The following is an 18,080-nucleotide window of genomic DNA, read 5'->3' on the forward strand; positions in this document are numbered from 1 at the left end:
GCGCGGAGCCACTTCGGAGAAAGGCTCGGGGATTATTGTCACTTCCAACTCGCAGTGTCCATCTGAGATGATCAGACCCGTCATCGTTCATTCATCATCTAGCTCTTAGTCCATCCAGATAACATCGCAGGTTGGCTAGCCAGGAGGATTGCGATCATTGTTGCCACCTCGTGCACATAAACCAAACGAAACCAGGCGGATCGCAGGACAGACAAGCTTGACGGGGCAGGTCTAGGAATCAAGATGGCGGGTGAGAGGCCAGCTAAATACCGACAGGAGATCCAGCAGGTGAGCATCTTTTATCTGCTATGTCATTTTATTCCAAGGTAGTATCGGACCGCTGGAGATGCCGCCAATCCATCTCTTTGGACACCCGAACGAAGAAGTTGGAAGGATGTTTGAAGCAGAATCCCTCCTGCGAGTCAATATCTGGCTGGACACGATTCCATATCGCCATCACCACTACTACCGGCCGTCTTGGGAAGACGTGAGGACCATGGACCTAAACCAGAACATCTGGGCAAGAGACGATTCACTGCACACATGTCCACGACGGGCGCCCGTCACATCCCCCGAGGCATCGCTTTGATTTCACTTCATGGTGGCAGAGAAGCGTACTCCACGAAGTTTGCCTGAAACGCGTCCAACTGCCCAACCCCAATGCTGCAGAACTGGATGACAAACAATCTCATCTGATTTTCTGAGAACCACGTCCTACCAATCCTAGCGGTGAACGCGAGCAAGAAAATACCCCTGCGCACTTTCAGCCTTGAGCAGGACCTGAATCCCCTCGAACTATGGCGAATCGCGGAGTTGGGGATCTCCAAAAAGGCGTTCACCAAGCTCTTATCCTTGGAAATGCCCTACAGCAGCCGCAAGAAAGCAGGGAGCCCCCCAACGAGGACTCTGGATCGGGCGCCGTACCTTCTTCCGACATTGGGGATGACGATGACTATGAAAGCCAAGAAGACTTCAAGCAGAGACTAATATATTGGATTGGACAGATGATGTTCGTGAGTGGTGAAACAGCCGAACCAAGCGCAGAGACAACCTGGATGATCGAAGAAATTGTGAGAGAGCAAGTTATTGAAATGGTGAGGCATTCTCGGACCGTTTTCTACACTCTTGCTAACCTACCAAACAGCTGACACAAGCAACTGCACTCGCAAACCGCCGAGGCTCAAAGTCCATTTCAATTGCCGACCTCATCTTTCAGATTCGCCACGACAGAGCCAAAGTCTCCAGACTCAAGACCTTCCTGTCTTGGAAGGACGTCCGCAAGAATGTGAAGGACTCTGATGACAAGGGTGGCGGTGACGCTGCTGAAGTTGGCGATTTCGACGAGGTAACTACCTGTGAACCACGTCGCGCCGTTGAGAGATGACTGAATGACCCCAATAGGCCTCCGGAGGTGTCAATCCATCGGCTCCACAAAAGACCACCGCGACCAAGAAAGCCAAACTCCTCTTGCCCTGGGAAATCCAATCGTTCTACGCTGAGCAAGTTCCGGAAAGAGACGATGAAGAAGACGAAGAGGAAGAGGAGCAGAACGAAGCAACCCTCGCTCGACTGGCCTCCGCCGACGAACGCACCAAGAACATGACGAAGGACGAATATGTCTACTGGTCTGACTGTCGTCAAGCCAGCTTCACATTCCGCAAGGGCAAACGCTTCCGTGAATGGGCGGGCTTTGGTACGATCATTGACAACAGACCGAATGACGATGCAGTCGATATTCTCGGCTTCTTGACGTTCGAGATCGTGCAGACTCTCACGGAGGAAGCCTTGAAGGTCAAAGCCGCCGAAGACCTAGCTAACAACAAATTGAATGGCGGCAGAGGCGACCAGGACACGTCGAAGAAACGTAAGAGGGAAGGGTGCACGCTGTTTGAGATGCCGGAGGAAGGCCGGACACCGATCGAGCCTAAGCATGTTCGAGAGGCGTTCCGGAGACTGCAGACCGTGCCGAACAAGTACAAGTTCATGAGACAAGGCTACGCTGGGATGCGGACACCATTGAGGTTGATTTGAGGGTTCGAGCGACGGCGTCCTGGTCATGTCTGCAACAAGTGCAATGGAAGTGAGCGGGTTAGGAGTTTAGGAGCATATCCAGATACGATACCCTCCTGGTGTGCGTCAGGCCTGGCGTGACAGGATAGCGAGGCTTTTGTAAGGATATATCGATACCAGCGAAAATCCCTTGGAGTCTACCACTACTCCAAATCTCTGTACGCTGTCCGAAAGCAAGGGGCTCTGGAGCAACAGCGTGCAAAAGAAACTTTCAAGTCGTGCTCTATTACATCATGCCGCATTTACGAGGCATATAATGTACCTAATGATGGCCACACAGCAGAGCAAAAGGTGACAGGCGATATTAAAGTGAGTGAGCATGTGAGAAAGGTGCCCAAGGCCACCACAAAGGTCGGAGTCATAACCGCGCTGGCCTATTGTTCTCCAACAAATCGAAACAGATCTAGCGAGCTGGACTCGCCCACATTTCCCATTTGTTATATGCCTCATAACCCGTTCATCTTCTCTCCCACACAGTTCATCCGCATTTTCGTGATCGTCAACATCACCAGCTACATCACCGCCAAAGCCTACCTCGACTCCAGAGCGCCGGCACCGGCCCCTCTACCCCGCCCCCTCCTCGAGGGGAATTTTACAAACACCCCGGCTAGCACGAGCAGCAGGGGTGCGCCGACAGGGCAAGCAACAACAACCACAACAATGGCGCCAAAAAGAAAGGGCGAAAACACCAAGAAAGTCGCGGGGAACGCGCGCAAGGCCGAGGCCGCAGCGCAGAAGCAAGCCGCTGCGGACGCCGTAGCGGCAGCCCGCGACGAGGAGAAATGGCAACAAGGGGCCAAGGACACGTCGAAGAAGCAGGCCGCGGCGGCCAAGGCGGCCGAGCAGGCGGCGAAGAAGGCCGAGCGAGAGGCGCTGCTGGCCCAGGAAGAGAAAGGAATGCGCGACAAGCCCAAGGGGGCGAACAAGAAGACGGCCGAGAAGAAGAGCCGGGGCACGCTGGACCTGGCGCAGCTCGACGACGGCGGCAGCGGCGAGTCGAGCAACGGGAAGGAACGGGCGCTGAACGCGTCGGGCATCGACAACGCGCTCGACGCCCTCTCCCTGACCACGGGCTCGGCCAACGACATGAGGCTCGACCGCCACCCGGAGCGCCGCTTCCCGGCCGCGTACAAGGCGTACGAGGAGAGGCGGCTGCCCGAGATCGACCAGGAGCGGCCCGGCCTGCGCCGCAACCAGAAGATCGAGCTCATCAAGAAGGAGTTTGAGCGCTCGGACGAGAACCCCTTCAACCAGGCCGGCAATGTCAGGTACGACGCCAGCAAGGAGGAGCTGGCCGATGTGAGGAAGAAGGTGCGCGAGGGCGTGGAGAATCGGTTGGGCGAGAAGTGAAGCCGGGTACAACAAGGGGCGCTTGGAATGAGAGGTATTGGGCCTGGCTTGGCTGTGCGAAATAAGCGCACGGTTCTCGTCGTCGCGTCGCGGGAGGTCAGGGCCCGTCTCGTGGAGGAAAGAAGCGCAGGCGTTCCCTCTGTCGACGGAATGGCGACGCTCGTGGGCTTGAGGCGGGACGCGAACACAGTGTCCGTCTCGTTCTCCGGCGAGACCGTGCCAGAACGGCTGCTGACCAGATGACATGATGCCATGAGAACACGAGAAATGTGGTAATGTGGTGAGAAATGGAACGTGGAATGATACCAGAGACGAAAGTCCAAGGATGGATGAAGGCTGCACCTCGACTCTCATGGACTCCCTCCTCGTCAAGTTGCTCTTCGATTCTGCGATATCTGCATGGGCCGTGCGAGGAACAAGCATAAAGCATATGGGGACATCAGACATGATAGATAGTGGATGGGTTTCTATTCGTCTTTATAGACACGCAGTAATGAACCAGCCGTGACTTCGAGCACAATACACAACTTGATATGCCCTTCTACCTTCTCTTCAGTCGCCAGATCAGCCAGGACAGTGCCAATGCCATTCGCCTACGTCGGAGAACAAGAAAATATGCAACGAGGGAAGCCAGGTAGGTATATTGTAGCGTCATTTGTGCTCGCATATCGTGTCAATCCTGGCAACCCCCGATTTCAACTCCTTCGAACGCATCCCTATGTAGACTCACAACCTCGTAGCCGAATTGCTCGACCATGGCTTGGGCACCGTCCTCGCAAAACAGACGCTTACGGGTTGTCCCCAGCACAAGCGACGAAATCATCACCACTGGCACCCGTGTGTGTAATGACTCCTGCATAGTCGCCGTCTGCGTTAAAGATGACGCGATCGGGCCCTGGAGATCCACCGTCATAAACCTTGAAATCGTCCATGATGGGGAACTCGTAGTACGGCCCATCTACAGGAAAGTTGAATCCCTCGTAGTTGTTGTATTGGTGGGGATAATCGTCGGATCCCTCAGTCTGTCCGTCTTGGTAGAGGGAGTAGCCCTTGGAGACGGCAGCGTCAATGGTCGACTGATAGTAGCACACGTCGCCGCATGTTTCGGCGCAGGACTGGCGTTTCGTGAAGGGGTTGAATTCCCTAGGCCACAGAGACGGCGAAGCAGGCTGTTTGCTGGAGGAGAGCGCTGGTGGGAGAGCAAGAACCGGGGCGAGAGCAAAGAGAATGCTGGCTAAGACCTGAAGGTAGATTAGACGATGAGACGAAGACATCAATGGCTGTATCTTCGAACCTTTGGGAGCTGCATTGCGATGAGGGTGCTTGGAAGCGCGTGGTGTTGTGTTCGTAGGATATGATTAAATGATGTCAGAAGCGGTGTTGAACAATGGATAGCGAGGCTACGAGGCTGAACGGTGTTGGCTTTGAATCGTCCTGCTACCAGCTCATCGATGGCCGTCCTTTGCCTCCTCAGCTTCGTCGAACAAGCGTCTCGTTATACCTTTAAGTAGTATTCGAGTTGCACTCCGAGTCTTCATGTTATCGGACCCCACCCGTCGACATGCAGGTTTTGTAACACAAACAAGAGTCCACATGATCCTTCAACAATCATTCTGCACCCGCATCAAGCCGCAAAGGAGAACGTGGACCTTGCAACATGCGATATGCCCGTCAATAGTGGTTGGCTTACCTCGGCCGACCAGGATGCCAACAGGGAATGATCAACAAAGATCAGGCTGCAGCCCTGCTCCTGCTAAGGCAGGTACCCGGAGGATTCGATACGCGGAACCTCAGTGGTCACATTGAGAGATTTCCCCAGACCGGCGCCTGCACGAGCGTGGGGAGTGCAGAACAAGACGGTCGAGGGCCGGGAAGTGTGAACAAGCAATGGGCGGACATCGCCTCAGCGATAGCCGTGACCCATTTGGGGGTTTCTTGCCGGCACCTATCAAGGTGTAGAAGTCGAGCACGAAAGGAAAAAGGAAAGTTGACGAGGCGCCGGCGATCGACAGCATCCATGACTTCGAGAAGGTCTTGGCAGGCTGATTGGCTGGAGACATTGGCGACGAGCGAGGAAAAAGAGATTGGACGCTCGAGACTAAACTGCAACGGCAATCCTTGTTCTCCATCCTCTCGTTCCCTCCTGCGTCTGCCAAATGAATAGGTCGATTCGCTTGAAAGCCTTGTTCAAGTGGCAAGATGTAACATAAGTCGGCGATGAAGCTTGTTTCCGGGTCGGATCAGCCATGATGCATAAGAGTTTCAGATTTTGATATCTGTCATATCCACTTCGAGCTGTTGTTGACAGCAGTAGCCGGGGGGTGTCTTGCTTCGTTCTGTTGTACGCGTACGAGTAGGACGAGTTCCTTCTTAACCAATTCTGACGGTGATCCCTGTGGTGAAAATCAATCCAATGACAACTCCAGAATCAAGCACACACCGTCCGCAGCGTGATGCGCGTCTCATATCAAGGACGCATGACTGTTCGCACATCCCAGACACAGAGAAGTTCGTCCCAACCACAGCTGGCCGCCCACCCTTCACTGCCGAACAAGCACCAATCCACGCCAGTCACGAACTCGGTATGACGACCCATACTCCCAAGCTCCCTGGCAGGACCTCCCTGCTCCCCTCCGTCCGTCCAGACACGACAAGTCATATCGTAGCTGGCGCTGAGTAGGAGATCGGGAAGGTGTGGGCTCCATGCGACCTTCCGCACCGCATATCCGTGTCCCTGTAACATGTGAAGTGGGCCCTTGGGTTGACGGATATCAAATGTTCGAATGATTCGGTCAACCCCGGCAGTGGCGACGACTGTGCCTCGATACTTGTTCCAATCGTGAGTGAGAGCCTCAGCAGGTGGGAAAGTTGGCTGGATCTTCCCAACCCCGGCGCCGGCGGACAGCGGGGCCGCATGAATAGGGATTTGCAATATGAGGTGGTTACTAGCACTGGCAGGTGTTCTCAAATCCCATACCCGTAGGTGACTATCGGAGCACACTGCGCTCAGCATCCCATCGGTATGAGGACTCCACTGGACGCTGTACGTGCAGGAATGGGTGGGTAACGTGAGCAGGCTCTGCTGCCGCTCCGGACTCCATATCTTTACTGTCCCATCCCAGGACGAGGAGGCAAAAGTTGCCTTCGATGTGAGGTTCCAGCTGCATGAGAAGGCTTCCCGCGAATGTTCTTCAAATTTGGCAATTGGGAATTCTGGAGCAAGGGAGGTGTCGTAGAGTCTTAATGAGCCGTCGCCGGAAGCAGTGAGGAGATGGGAGCTATGGGCTTCGGAGTGTGTTACATCGTAGAGTGCATCTTGCGTAGGATAGCTGTTCAACCGGTTAGCACGGATAGTTCTCTTCTCTGGAAATCACGAGTCGAAATTCCGTACACTTTCAGAGGCACAATGCCTTGAGCTGTCAGCTCCAGTGCATACAGCCGTCCGTTTCCCACAAGACCATAATTTGCTGCTGCTGCGACCGCTATGCGATTGTCAAAGAAGGGAGAATACTTGACTGCGTAGCCCTGAAAGCCTTGTGTGCGGAATTCTAGCATGACTGATACTGGAGCTCTGGTCGCGGAGGTGAACAGTCACTCATCATGCCCGGTCTGCGACTGTTCTGATGGGGTCAATGTCCAAACCAAGGCCAAGGTTGGCATTTACCCGCAGACCTCTTGAGGGAGATGAATTCAACGCAATCAAGAGGCAGGTTATTGGTGACTGGGGAGTAAAAATGTGAAGCGCAAGTAACAGAAGACCGCGGGATGCTCAGGCGGACAGGTCGATTTTCGATGCGGGCCGAGGTTTCTCCCCGCCGCCGCTGCTGTTGCTATTGCCATCGTCATTGCACACCGCGCGTATTGGAGTTTACTAAGAGTTTCATTTGTTTGGGCAATGTTTGTGACTTGGCCCCGGCAGGCTGCGACTTGTAAACAACACTTCAAGAGTTGCCCCGGACCTCAACTCTGGACGATGGCTCCCAGTCGCGGACACAGCGACCATGGACACGTTCATCTTGCGCAAACGACGTCGCGTGTCTGCGCCGCAGAGCGACCTTGCAACCAGGGTTGACCCTATACCACAGATCGATGAAGACGAGGAATCGACCGATGTCAAACTGGCTATTCTTTCGTCTCTGCACCCACACAGGTCTCAGGATGACTTGCTCGAAGTCCTGCTCGGCTGTGACGGCTCCGTGGACGCTGCGATCAAAGCCCTCGCGGCTCCAGCAATGGATCCCTCTCCGCCACCGAAACGTCGGATGACAGGTGCTAGTATGCAGACTGGTCTGCCATATGCGTCAGAGAACAAGAGTCCGTCAAAGTCATCAGGACAACAACCGCTGACTAGAAAGGGCAAAACTTTGCACCTGTACACACCTCAAGATATCGCAAACCACACACCCTGTTCCATAATCCACAATTTCCTGCCCTCCGACCTTGCAAACGCCCTTCTGGAAGAGCTCCTTGCCGAAGTTCCCAGCTACGACTCCATCCAATTCAAGATATTTGACAATGTCGTCAAATCCCCGCACACAGCCTGTTTCTACGTCGACAGCCTAGCAGATGTGGAACGGCAGAGAAGCGAGTATTACTACAACGGCAATGATCTTGGCGACGTCAGGCAGATTCTCCCTGTCATGAAGCAAGTCAGCGGTCTTGTTCGTGATGCCGTAAACGAGGAGATTGCCATTCGGATCCGCGACTTTTATCCTGACGGGAAAAAACTAAAATACCAGTCGCCCCAGATCTGGAAGCCCAACGCCGCCTTCGTCAATTGCTATGACGGTGGCGCGCAACATGTGGGCTATCACTCGGACCAACTCTCCTATCTTGGACCCCGGGCCATCATAGGGAGCTTGAGTCTCGGAGTGGCTAGGGAGTTTCGCGTTCGAAAAATCGTGCCCAAGGACGATCGCAATGAAAATGACAAGTCTGGAAGCACTTCTTCCGCAGCGGACGTGTCGGGCCAAATCGCAATCCACCTCCCGCACAATTCTCTCCTCGTGATGCATGCCGAGATGCAAGAGGAATGGAAACACAGCATCGCACCGGCCCTAACAGTCACGCCGCATGCTATCGCCGGTAACAAACGCATCAACATTACCTACAGATGGTATCGAGAAGAATTTCGCCCCAAACACACTCCAAAGTGCAAATGTGGGGTCCCTTGTGTGCTAAAAACAGTACAGAAACAGAGAGCTAATCGGGGAAGATATATGTGGATGTGCCAGGTTGGAAATAAGCCGAGTGGTGGCGAGGGATGTGGGTTGTTCGAATGGGCGAGATTTACTGATGATGGTGTCCCTGTCGGTTGGAAGGATGGTGCAGGAGATGAAGATGGTGGGCAAAAGGAAAGCGAGGGCCAACAAACGACGGACGAGAAGACTGGCCCACCAGACCACCAGAGCATTATCCACAGGGACGAGCAACAAAATGTATAAATTTCTCCCTATTGGCACCTATCTGACGAGGGACATGGACGTTGAGGCCTGCAACTTGCTCACTCTCCGTACTATGTGCTTTCTGATAGATTTACCGACAACTAGGGATCAGCTCCAAAGGAGTAGGGTGGATTGAGGCCGCCGGTGATGGTGACCCCAGGCAGAGTGCCCTCTCGGAACTCGCGAGCCATCTCTTCGAATGTACACCACTCCACGCCAGCATGGGCGTTGATGTAGTCGATGAGCCTCTCGTGCATCAGGATCACCTGCGCCTTGCCGCTGACCTGCGGGTGAATGGAGATGGGGAAGATGAACTGGTCGTACTCGCGGTAGTAGAAGTCGAACTGGTCCTTCCACAGGCGCTCGACGACGGAGGGGTCGACGAAGCCGTGCGTGCTCGCCTGCTTCAGGTTCAGCTGGAACGGCGGCCAGTCGTCCAGGTGCCAGTTGGCCGGGATCTCCACGACCGAGCTGGGCTGGAGCGCCGACATGCCCACCATCCAGTCCGCGGGCGTCGCGGCGGGCGTGCCCCGATCGCCGTCCCCCCGCGACGCCATGCTCGTCTCCTTCCAGGTGGGCACGTACGGCAGCCAGTACGGCTGCGAGTCGTGGTACATGAAGCTGTGGTCGTACTCGAGCCCGAACTCCTCGAGCAGCTGGACGGTCTGGCGCGAGGCCTCGAATCCCGGCGCCGTCCACCCCTTCGGCCGCCGTCCGGCCACCTCGGTGATGACCTTGATCGATTCTCGGAGGACTTCGCGCTGCTGGTCCTCGCTGAGGGTCGTCACGTACTCGTGCGTCCAGCCGTGGAGTGCTCTGTTTCATTGGCTCCTCCACGTGTAAGCAAGCCAGAAGATACAAAAGCAAAATGCCAGCCTTTTTGGGGGGAGGTATCCGTGAACTTTTCCCCCCGGGGAATTCCTCTCACATCTCATGTCCAGAGTCTCGGACTCGCCGTACAGCATCCGGAAAAGAGACGGCCGTGTGGGCAGGGACGAACCATGTGGTCTTGATGTTGTACTTCTCCCATAGCCTCAACAGCCGATCTGTGCCAAAGGTTGCCCCAAACACGCCTCGGGAGACATCCGTCGGTGACGCCGGTGATCCATTTCTCGTGTTGATCCTAGAGGGCGACATCCACTATGTCAGTTGCCACCCAGAGAGGATTTTCTTGCACAATAAAGGAGGAAAAGGGGGGGCGGGGGTGTGAAAAGGCATTAAACAACGAATCATGGCCATGGAGAAGGAAGAGCATACCATCCACTGATTGCGTCCAAGTCGATCCCATAGCCCACGAGAACACGCTTCATGTTCTGGCGCGAAAGAAACAAAGCAACTGATTGTCCTGACAACACAGGTTGCCCCAGCAAAAGGGGAGGTCTTCCACGGCTTTCATAATCATCCTCGCAGCAAGGCGTATGCCTGTCTTCGCCGATAACGCAAGATAGGTCTACTAGTGAACGAAAAGGGGGATATCGGGAGTTTGGAGACATAGGCCGACGACGGGCGGGCACGGGATGACCTAGTTTCAGCATGATACCGGGGTTTTCTCATCAGACCGGTCGTGCACATATGAAGTGAGCCTAGGTCTATATTCTACTAGCGGATGCATTTGCTAAATTTCGTATCTTCCGTGTCCAAGCCAAAAGAAAAGAAGACTCGAGTATGGGCAGATATACTACACAAAAGCGGAACTAGTCACTTCCAGACTCGACTTGTCCTTTTTCTCCCTTTCATCTTTTTGTGATATACGGCCATGCTTGGTCCCGGTGGCCTCGAGAGAACAATCCTCGAGGCCCAGCTAGCGAATAACTGATACATGTGGGATAATCAATCATGAATCACGCGGGTTCTCTATGCCTTCTTGATGAGCTTTCCATTGACTGCCGTGGGCGGCATCCCGCTGCCAAAAAAGAAGTCCTCCAGGTCGTCTAGCTGGCTCTTCTCGATATTGGCCCAGCTCGTGCGGCTGCAAGTCCCCACGTGAGGGAGCACCGTGACCATGTAGTTCTCCAGCAGGCGTGGATTGATATTGGGCTCGTCCTCGTGCACGTCGAGCCCGAGCCCGATCACCTTGCCGGCCTCGAGTGCCGCGATCAAGGCGCCCTCGTCGATCAGGGCGCCCCGTCCCACGTTCACGATGCGCAGGCCCGTCTCTTTCGCCCGGTCGAATTGCGGCGCGGAGATCATGTGCACCATCTCCGGCGAGCACCCGCAAGCCAGACACAGGCAGTCGGCCACGCTCAGCAGCGAGTCCAACGTGTCGTGGTATGTGGCGCGGGCGCCCGGGCCGGCGGCCACCACCTCGTCGTGCTCGCCGAGCCGGCGGCGGTTGTGGTAATGGATCTCCATACCCAGCGCGCTGGCGGCTTTCTGGGCGATGGCGCGCCCTATCGCGCCCATGCCCACGATCCCGAGCACCTGGCCCTTGGGGTCGACCGCGCGCATGCCCAGCGTGCGGCTCCGCTCCCACCCGCCGGTCTGGGGCGTGCGAGCGCACCGCTCCGCGAAGGAAAGGTGGCGGAACGCGTTGAGGATCAGGGCTAGGCCCACGTTGGCCGTCGCCTCGGTGCACGCGTCGGGCGTGTTGCAGTAGACGATGCCGCGCTCCGTCATGCGCGCCACGTCCGCGTGGTCGTAGCCGTGGCCGGAGCAGCACACCAGCCGGAGCGACGGGGGCATCAGCTCCAGGGGCTCCCCGCGCAGGAGCTGCTCAGTCTGCGCGGCAAACGGCCCGGCCTTGAGCCAGCCCGTCCACAGCAGCGCGTCGATCCGCGTGTACGCGTGGCCGGGCGTCTTCAGCCGCGCGGTGAACTCGTCGACCGTGGCGCAGTCGTACTCGAGGACGTTGAAGCGGGTTTGCATCTCCCCCCAGCGGGCGACGTCGACCTCACGCACCGAAGAATTGATGCATAACACGGTGGGTTTGGTCGTGCCGCCCGTCGTATTCGGCTGGGGAAGGGCATCTTGGGCGGTAATCGTGCCGTTGGAGTGAGTCGACGCCATCAGCGAAGCCGGTCGAGCCTGATGCTGTGATGTCGCCCTCGATTTCGAGGTGTTTGCGGGTTACATGACCTTTTGACCTTCATCGGGCGCATTTTCATGTCCTGCAACGGGGCAAATATCGCATCAGATACATAGCTGGCGTCCTTCTGTCGGCCACTGTGGACAACACGGCGCTCTTGCTCGGCCTATGCACAAGATTGAGGGGTCGGGGTAAGGAGATCCTGTCTCCTTGATAGGCGGAATTGGATAGGGAGCGCCTATCAACATATCCCACAGGCCTATGGCCAAACTAGGAAATCCGGATAAAGCTCGCTTGGACCGAAACCACAATGCAAGATATAAAAAAAATGGGTCCGATGCCGAAAGGAGCTCTATACGCCGATGAGCCGGCTCGGTCTGCCGACTCTCAAGTCAGCCATCTCCCTAGCAATTTCGAACTCAGAGAATATTCTAGGGTGATGGCTTGCGAGCTCACAAGATATGGCAATGAAGACGACTGGCTCATTTCCTGAAATCCCCTACGATGGGTGAAAGCAGCCGTCGTCGACGTTCAAGTCTGTCTTCTATCTACGGTGAGGACCTGAAATCCAACTCAATCGTCTCGTCCACATCGGATGGTCTTCCCACTCTCACCACCGCGCGTCTGGCCTTGAGATCCATGACAATGTTGAATAATGTCGCGCTCAGGCTGCCCGAGTCCTTGTCGGGGGATCGACATATGGCCGCCGGCCATTTTTCTTGGTCCTCAAACAGTGCCGCAAACTCCCCCCAGGTCGGCCTCTGAGGGTCGTCTCTCGGGCGGGATTCCAGGCGCCCAATCAGTGTCTGCATGCGTCGAAACCGAAACTCGGAGTCAGCCAGCCACTTCGGCTCGTGGACTCCCGGATGTTCCTTGATGAGGTGGTTCGTGTGCACGATGCGCCCATTCGCGTCCGGGGGGATTTCTGCAATGGTGGATGAGGTGCCTTCCAGTCCGCAAGCATACGTGGAGTCTGCAACCAGCAGGTGCGCAGAGCTGGCCATGCCATGTGCCTTCAGCATGGCGACGGCTTCCGCGGCCGATGTTTGTTCCAAAGCCAGGCGCAGGCCGAGATGGACGGGGAGACGCTTGGGATCCATCCCTGCAGCCCGAATCGCGTTGAGACAGACTCCCATGCCGCAGGAATTGAATCCAATCTTGCCAATGATGCCGGCTTCTGTGATCATCTTGATCGTGGGCAGATCGGTCTGAATGATGTTTATTTGAACGAGGTTTTCCTTTTGCAGTTCCATCCACTGCGGACCACGTCAGAGAAGAAAGTGTAAGGTCAGAATCTCGAATTATTCTCAGTGGGAATCTTAGCAGGGAGATGGGGCAAAGATTCGTACATCCCAGTTCTGGCCGAGGAACGCATGGTGTTCAGTATTCCAGGAGAGACTCGTACAGCCGTCGCTGAACAGCCCAAATGCAATCTCCGTCCGCACATTGAGTGCCACGACGTCCACAGTGTCGACCTGTGCTCCATCGGCAATACCTGGTCACGCAGAAGACGCGCTTAGTGACTCTGAATTGGCCGTGCCATGGAAAGAGGCATTTTTCCGCTCGATCAAAAAGCCTTTATGCGCACCTTTCATCTCCTCGTAGTACCGGGGCCACCGACGACCAATCTCAGTCTCAAATTCACCAGCAATCTCCCGCACCTGTGGCCATTGTCGATTGCTGTAACGGACGAATAAGTTGGAGTAGAATGCTATGCACCGCTCGATAGCTTCCTTGGCGCCCTCTCCATGACAACGTCCTATCTGTTTTCCAGGCGTAAGTGGATTGACAAAACGTTTCTCAAGCTATGAAGATAGAATCGACATTCATAATACACCTACTTCATACGGCGAACCTTTGCAAGTGACAGTGAGCATGACCAGTTCTCAACCGGCAGATATCCTTGGGCAACCAGATTTGAATGATCCTGAGAACCAGAGAGCATTCCTTCTGCACCAGGACATATACAACGCACAGAAAGATTGGTTGGCACAGGGCTCCCGGCCTCAGAGAAAATCCTTGATGGGCTATGCCTGTCTTACACCGACGTTGGTGGATACCCTTCGGCCCAAGGAGGCCTTCTGCAGCAGTCGAGCCATCCCCCGAAAACCGTTTCGGCGCGATAACCAAGACTGGAATAATGGAGGCAATATTGTCATTTAGAATTTGCGGCATTATCAGAGTTGGTGAGCTTCTTGGAGGAGGGAGGTTAACCAGCTTCCCTCGAACCCCTCGCAGCATACAGATCTTGGTTCTGCGCGTCCCATTCAAACACCCACTGTGGAGGAGAGACGGTGTTCCCGGCAACCACACCGAAACCCTCTCCTGTCGCGGGCCATGGGAAGTCCGAGTAGGAGAGGAAATTCTCGATGAAAGGGTCGTCCAGCGCAGATCCGGCAACCAGCACGTTCGTCGCTGGAGGATTGCCTGTGAGGTCGTTTCCAAGAACAGGGATAGCAGGTATGGTGGGTTCCGGTTGCAGACTATCTGCTGGTGCTGGTACCGGTGCTGGTGCGTCTATACCTAGTGTCGGACCTTGTCGTAGCCGCCAGGGGGCCACTGTCGTGTCGTTTTCCACCTGCTGGCTCTTTCCTTGCAGAGCGCTTATCGCATTCCGCAACTGCATCAGGTGGCCGTAATATCTGAATGCCGGCAGGTTGCCGTCCTCCGACATGGATCTTAGTAAATGAGTGGCTGCCTCCACTGCTTCAGCATCGGCCGTGTCGGGCCTCAGCACGGTGGCAATCAGCAGGACCAGGGTGGACGAAAACAGATACTGTGCATCAAAGAAGCCGAAGATGGCAAGGGAACCGTCCACCCAGAGCTGACTGAGGATTTGGTTCGAGCTTTGGGCGGCATGGATACACGCATCGGCCAGAGCGGTGGTGATGGCCGACACGGGTCGAGGCGATTGTCCAGGCTGGCCTTCGAGAATCGGGTTGACCTTGGCCTTCAACAAATGGAACAGAATCGGGCGTGTCGTCAAAATCACGCACTTTATCGCTCGTCAAAAATGTTAGAAGGATCCCACACGACAGGACGGAATAGGGTTTGTCTAGCTATACGCACCTGGTTGAAGCACAAATGGAGCGATGCCACATGCCTTGCCGGATACACGCGAGACGAGTCTGGCTGCAATCGAATGCTGCTCGGCAGCGTTTCCGCCATTGTGCGCAATCTGCGCATGACCATTTGCACGCTCTGGACGAAGGCCTTTTCCTGGCGGTTTTTGACGTAGATGTGGTTCATGATGTCGCCCGTGATCCGGGCCAGTTGCACGTTGGCCACCAGATGCTCGGGCTCCGAGAACTCGGCTCGTTCCATGCTCGTGAGGTTGTTCATGGACGGCAGGTCCACATCGATGTCCTCGTCCCGTATGTTGATCGGGTGGCCCAGTTTGGAGCTCCAATTCCGATCGAAGACGTAGACTGTCCACCAGACGCGGATGCGACGTTCTCGCTCCAACGGACTGAACATTTGATTGTCGGGCACGTTGTGGTGAAGACCAAGGGTCAGGCCCAGCCGCAGTGCAATCCCGGCGTAAATGTAGGCCGAGTTGGCCCTGTTCAGGGCGAGGGAGTAAAGAGACTACTCGTAGCAAACATGTCAGTCCGAAGTCTGGGAAGCTTCCCAGGGGAAGTGCAAAGGTCGGGCAGAGAGCTTACAATCAGGAGTAGGGCCTCGATGTACGACATGGTCGCCTCCTCCCGGATCTCTTGGAAGAGGCTCATAGCTTGCAGGAAAAACCCGAGGCCGGGAACGTTGGGTGCGTTTTCTATCCTCTGGTCCTCCTTTGCACGGTTGGTGTACAACTCACCGAGGGCGAAGATTGTAAACAGGCGGCATGCCAGCAGTGGGTCTTGTTCTACGCTCAGATGGCCCTTGTATAGACTGTCCAGTTGGTCCAGGATGTGCTTTCGCATCATCAGATGATAGTCCAGCCCCACGAGACGGATGGCCACCCTAATGAGGAGATGGGCGTGGGCGCGTTCGGGCAATTTGTACTCGGTGAAGATGTTTTGAAAGAGCGTCTTGTCGCTGACCAGCCGAGCCGGAGGGATGGGTGCTGGAGGGGCGCTTCGGTCGAGATACTGATACAGGCGTGTTCCAAAGGACGTACAAGAAGCTTCACCGATATAGGCCACTTGCGATGAAGCATTATCACGAACAAACCACGTCCGATCCTCAGTCAGTGGATTCGAAATCTCGGCATCCATTGTCTCCTCCAACGCTTTCTCATGGCTTGGACCTCGAGAAGAGCTAGGAGACGGTGATAATACTGTTGCTGCTACTGCGAGACCAGCAGCTGTGGTTGTGGACTGTTCTTGCACCGCTCGTCTAAGTGTCGCATTCTGCTGCTCAAGCCGCCTGATTTGACTACAGACGCAACTCAGGATCAGAGAAAGGAGGAGGATCGGGGTGGTGACAGACCTCTCAGGAACCAGGATCTTCCGATCTCGGGTGGGATACACGCACTCATTGGCGTGGTTGGTCTGTACACAGTTCCGGCACGGTACTTCATGAGAGCATTTGATCTTATGGGCGTGGCATCGCACACAGCTGTTTTGGGCCGAAATGACTGGCAGTCAGTCTGGTGTTCTGGGATTCATCTTGGACGCATTGGGAGAGAAGACAGAGGTACATACGCGCCGTCACGTCTCACACGTTTTGCAACGGGAACGGTGACAGTGGTAGTATCAACGGGCCTGGTTGGCCCGTCGGCGCTTGCCTCGGTCATTAAGGCCTTACAATACAGACCCTGGGAATGGATCCCGGCGTGTTGGGGAGCCTACAGCCCGGCTTTGCTTGACAATGACGACGTTTGCCCCGTAGAAGCACAGCTGAAGCCAGAGACAGGTATTCAAAATAACGCGCACAGATGGGAAGAGGAGGAAGAGTTGAATCTATCAACGCCGACCAGTCCGACACCCCCTCGGCATAAGACCAAATTATCCCGGATGCCAATGAAAGGCAAAACTTTACGGTGAACGGGTCGGAAATGTCAAAGCTTCGAGGTGAAGGTGCCTAACTCCAAGCTCTTTTCAATCTTCCACAATGAGATCATTGATGCCTCGACTCTGCTCTTTGTAGCCTCGGATGGCGCTTGGTAAGGTCGCCTTGGACGAAGCTTCTGCTCAGCGTCTTGTATGCCCGCCATGGGAGCAGAGAAGCGTGCGACAGCATACTTTGTTGCCGCGATTCCCGCCTTGATGGGGCTCTCAGCTAAGGCGGCTCTTTGATGTATGTCAAGCGCCTCTGCGATTCGTCCCTTCCGATATAGCGTATAGATATGAGAAATGGTCCTGGGAAAGACGTTTGCAAAGGCAGCGATGCAGCCGGCGGAACCCACGCTGAGACCGCCGATAAGGAAATCTGACTGGCCTCCGAACGTGGCAAATTTCGACGGAGGAAGACTCGCCGTCAATCGGACGATTTTGGCAACGCTGCCGCAAGTCAATTTGACCCCCACGATCTTGGAAGGATTCCGCTTCGCGATTGTGGTTATCAGATCCGAGTCTAGGTCGACACCGTTGCAGACTTGGGGGAAGTTATAGATGACGATGGGCAGGCAGGATGCCTGAGCCACCTGATCATAGAAATGCAGGATGACATCCGGGGTGGTAGCCTTGCCGAAGTACGCCGGTGGAAGCAGGAGAGCGTAATTTGCGCCTGCCTGAGCCGCATCGCTCATCAATTCCAACACCTGACGGGTGGAATGCGCCCCGACCCCAGCCATGATGGGAAATGCTGGGCCAACCGCCTGCCGTGCGGCTTGGATCAGCTGGAACCGTTCCTCTCTCGTCAGGAGAAAGGCTTCAGCATTCGTGCCGAGAATCACCAGACCCGCAAGACCGGTTGCGCTGAGATAGGCGTAGTATTTCTTCTGGGAAACCAAATCGAGGCCATCGGTATGGGGATCGAAAAAGGTCACGGCCGGGCACCAGATACCAGACGGTGGTACTGGGCCGACAGGATTAGCAGTAGACATCGCTCGATCAGAGGATAGTAGGAAGAACAGATTGAGCCTTGTCCCGAGCAGGAGACGAAACGTAATTTCTCTCTTATACAGAGGAACTCAGCCTCCAATGGGTGTCCGCTTCGGCGTTTCTTGACATATGTGCCGCTTCCTTCAAGGCTCTGGTAGATTTTGGACACACTGAGAGGACATCGGGAACTCGCTCCCAACGCCG

General features: G+C 55.4%; 7 protein-coding genes across 8 annotated transcripts; 3 read left to right on the forward strand and 4 right to left on the reverse strand.

The window, feature by feature from the left end:
• The first annotated feature begins 68 nt into the window (after positions 1-68).
• On the forward strand, positions 69-2,307 carry PV07_11927. 2 transcript variants are annotated; one of them, XM_016399405.1, is made up of 4 exons: positions 69-288; positions 1,005-1,094; positions 1,145-1,345; positions 1,402-2,307. In XM_016399405.1, exons 1-4 carry the CDS (start codon positions 244-246, stop codon positions 2,029-2,031), a joined length of 966 nt encoding a protein of 321 aa, XP_016243967.1. In that variant the 5' UTR covers positions 69-243; the 3' UTR covers positions 2,032-2,307. The 2 variants fall into 2 exon arrangements, with proteins under 2 accessions (XP_016243967.1, XP_016243966.1); XM_016399404.1 differs by having other exon boundaries at positions 69-1,094.
• PV07_11928 (uncharacterized protein) lies at positions 2,296-3,960 on the forward strand. Its single transcript, XM_016399406.1, has one exon. The coding sequence runs from the start codon at positions 2,512-2,514 to the stop codon at positions 3,418-3,420; it is 909 nt and encodes a 302-aa protein (XP_016243968.1). The 5' UTR covers positions 2,296-2,511; the 3' UTR covers positions 3,421-3,960.
• A 248-nt stretch (positions 3,961-4,208) lies between these two features.
• On the reverse strand, positions 4,209-4,729 carry PV07_11929 (uncharacterized protein; the record flags this gene model as incomplete). The annotated part of the gene is made up of 2 exons (XM_016399407.1): positions 4,209-4,661; positions 4,715-4,729. The coding sequence occupies 2 exons, from the start codon at positions 4,727-4,729 to the stop codon at positions 4,209-4,211; spliced, it is 468 nt and encodes a 155-aa protein (XP_016243969.1).
• A 1,158-nt stretch (positions 4,730-5,887) lies between these two features.
• PV07_11930 (uncharacterized protein) lies at positions 5,888-6,975 on the reverse strand (the record flags this gene model as incomplete). Its single annotated transcript, XM_016399408.1, has 2 exons — positions 5,888-6,749; positions 6,812-6,975. The coding sequence occupies 2 exons, from the start codon at positions 6,973-6,975 to the stop codon at positions 5,888-5,890; spliced, it is 1,026 nt and encodes a 341-aa protein (XP_016243970.1).
• Positions 6,976-7,265: 290 nt separating this feature from the next.
• PV07_11931 (uncharacterized protein) lies at positions 7,266-9,278 on the forward strand. The gene has a single exon (XM_016399409.1). The coding sequence runs from the start codon at positions 7,422-7,424 to the stop codon at positions 8,862-8,864; it is 1,443 nt and encodes a 480-aa protein (XP_016243971.1). The 5' UTR covers positions 7,266-7,421; the 3' UTR covers positions 8,865-9,278.
• Positions 8,966-10,001, reverse strand: PV07_11932 (uncharacterized protein; the record flags this gene model as incomplete). Its single annotated transcript, XM_016399410.1, has 2 exons — positions 8,966-9,680; positions 9,793-10,001. 2 exons carry the CDS (start codon positions 9,999-10,001, stop codon positions 8,966-8,968), a joined length of 924 nt encoding a protein of 307 aa, XP_016243972.1.
• A 6,843-nt stretch (positions 10,002-16,844) lies between these two features.
• On the reverse strand, positions 16,845-17,878 carry PV07_11933 (uncharacterized protein; the record flags this gene model as incomplete). Its single annotated transcript, XM_016399411.1, has 1 exon — positions 16,845-17,878. One exon carries the CDS (start codon positions 17,876-17,878, stop codon positions 16,892-16,894), a length of 987 nt encoding a protein of 328 aa, XP_016243973.1. The 3' UTR covers positions 16,845-16,891.
• Positions 17,879-18,080: the final 202 nt, after the last annotated feature.

Source organism: Cladophialophora immunda (assembly GCF_000835495.1).
Source record: "Cladophialophora immunda strain CBS 83496 unplaced genomic scaffold supercont1.7, whole genome shotgun sequence".
Lineage (NCBI taxonomy): Eukaryota > Fungi > Ascomycota > Eurotiomycetes > Chaetothyriales > Herpotrichiellaceae > Cladophialophora > Cladophialophora immunda.

Coding starts and splice junctions, on each gene's coding strand:
- PV07_11927 (XM_016399404.1), top strand. CDS start 798: ATGGCGAATCGCGGAGTTGGGGATCTCCAAAAAGGCGTTCACCAAGCT. Junction 1,095..1,144: donor GAGAGCAAGTTATTGAAATG/GTGAGGCATTCT, acceptor CCTACCAAACAG/CTGACACAAGCAACTGCACT. Junction 1,346..1,401: donor AAGTTGGCGATTTCGACGAG/GTAACTACCTGT, acceptor TGACCCCAATAG/GCCTCCGGAGGTGTCAATCC.
- PV07_11928 (XM_016399406.1), top strand. CDS start 2,512: ATGCCTCATAACCCGTTCATCTTCTCTCCCACACAGTTCATCCGCATT.
- PV07_11931 (XM_016399409.1), top strand. CDS start 7,422: ATGGACACGTTCATCTTGCGCAAACGACGTCGCGTGTCTGCGCCGCAG.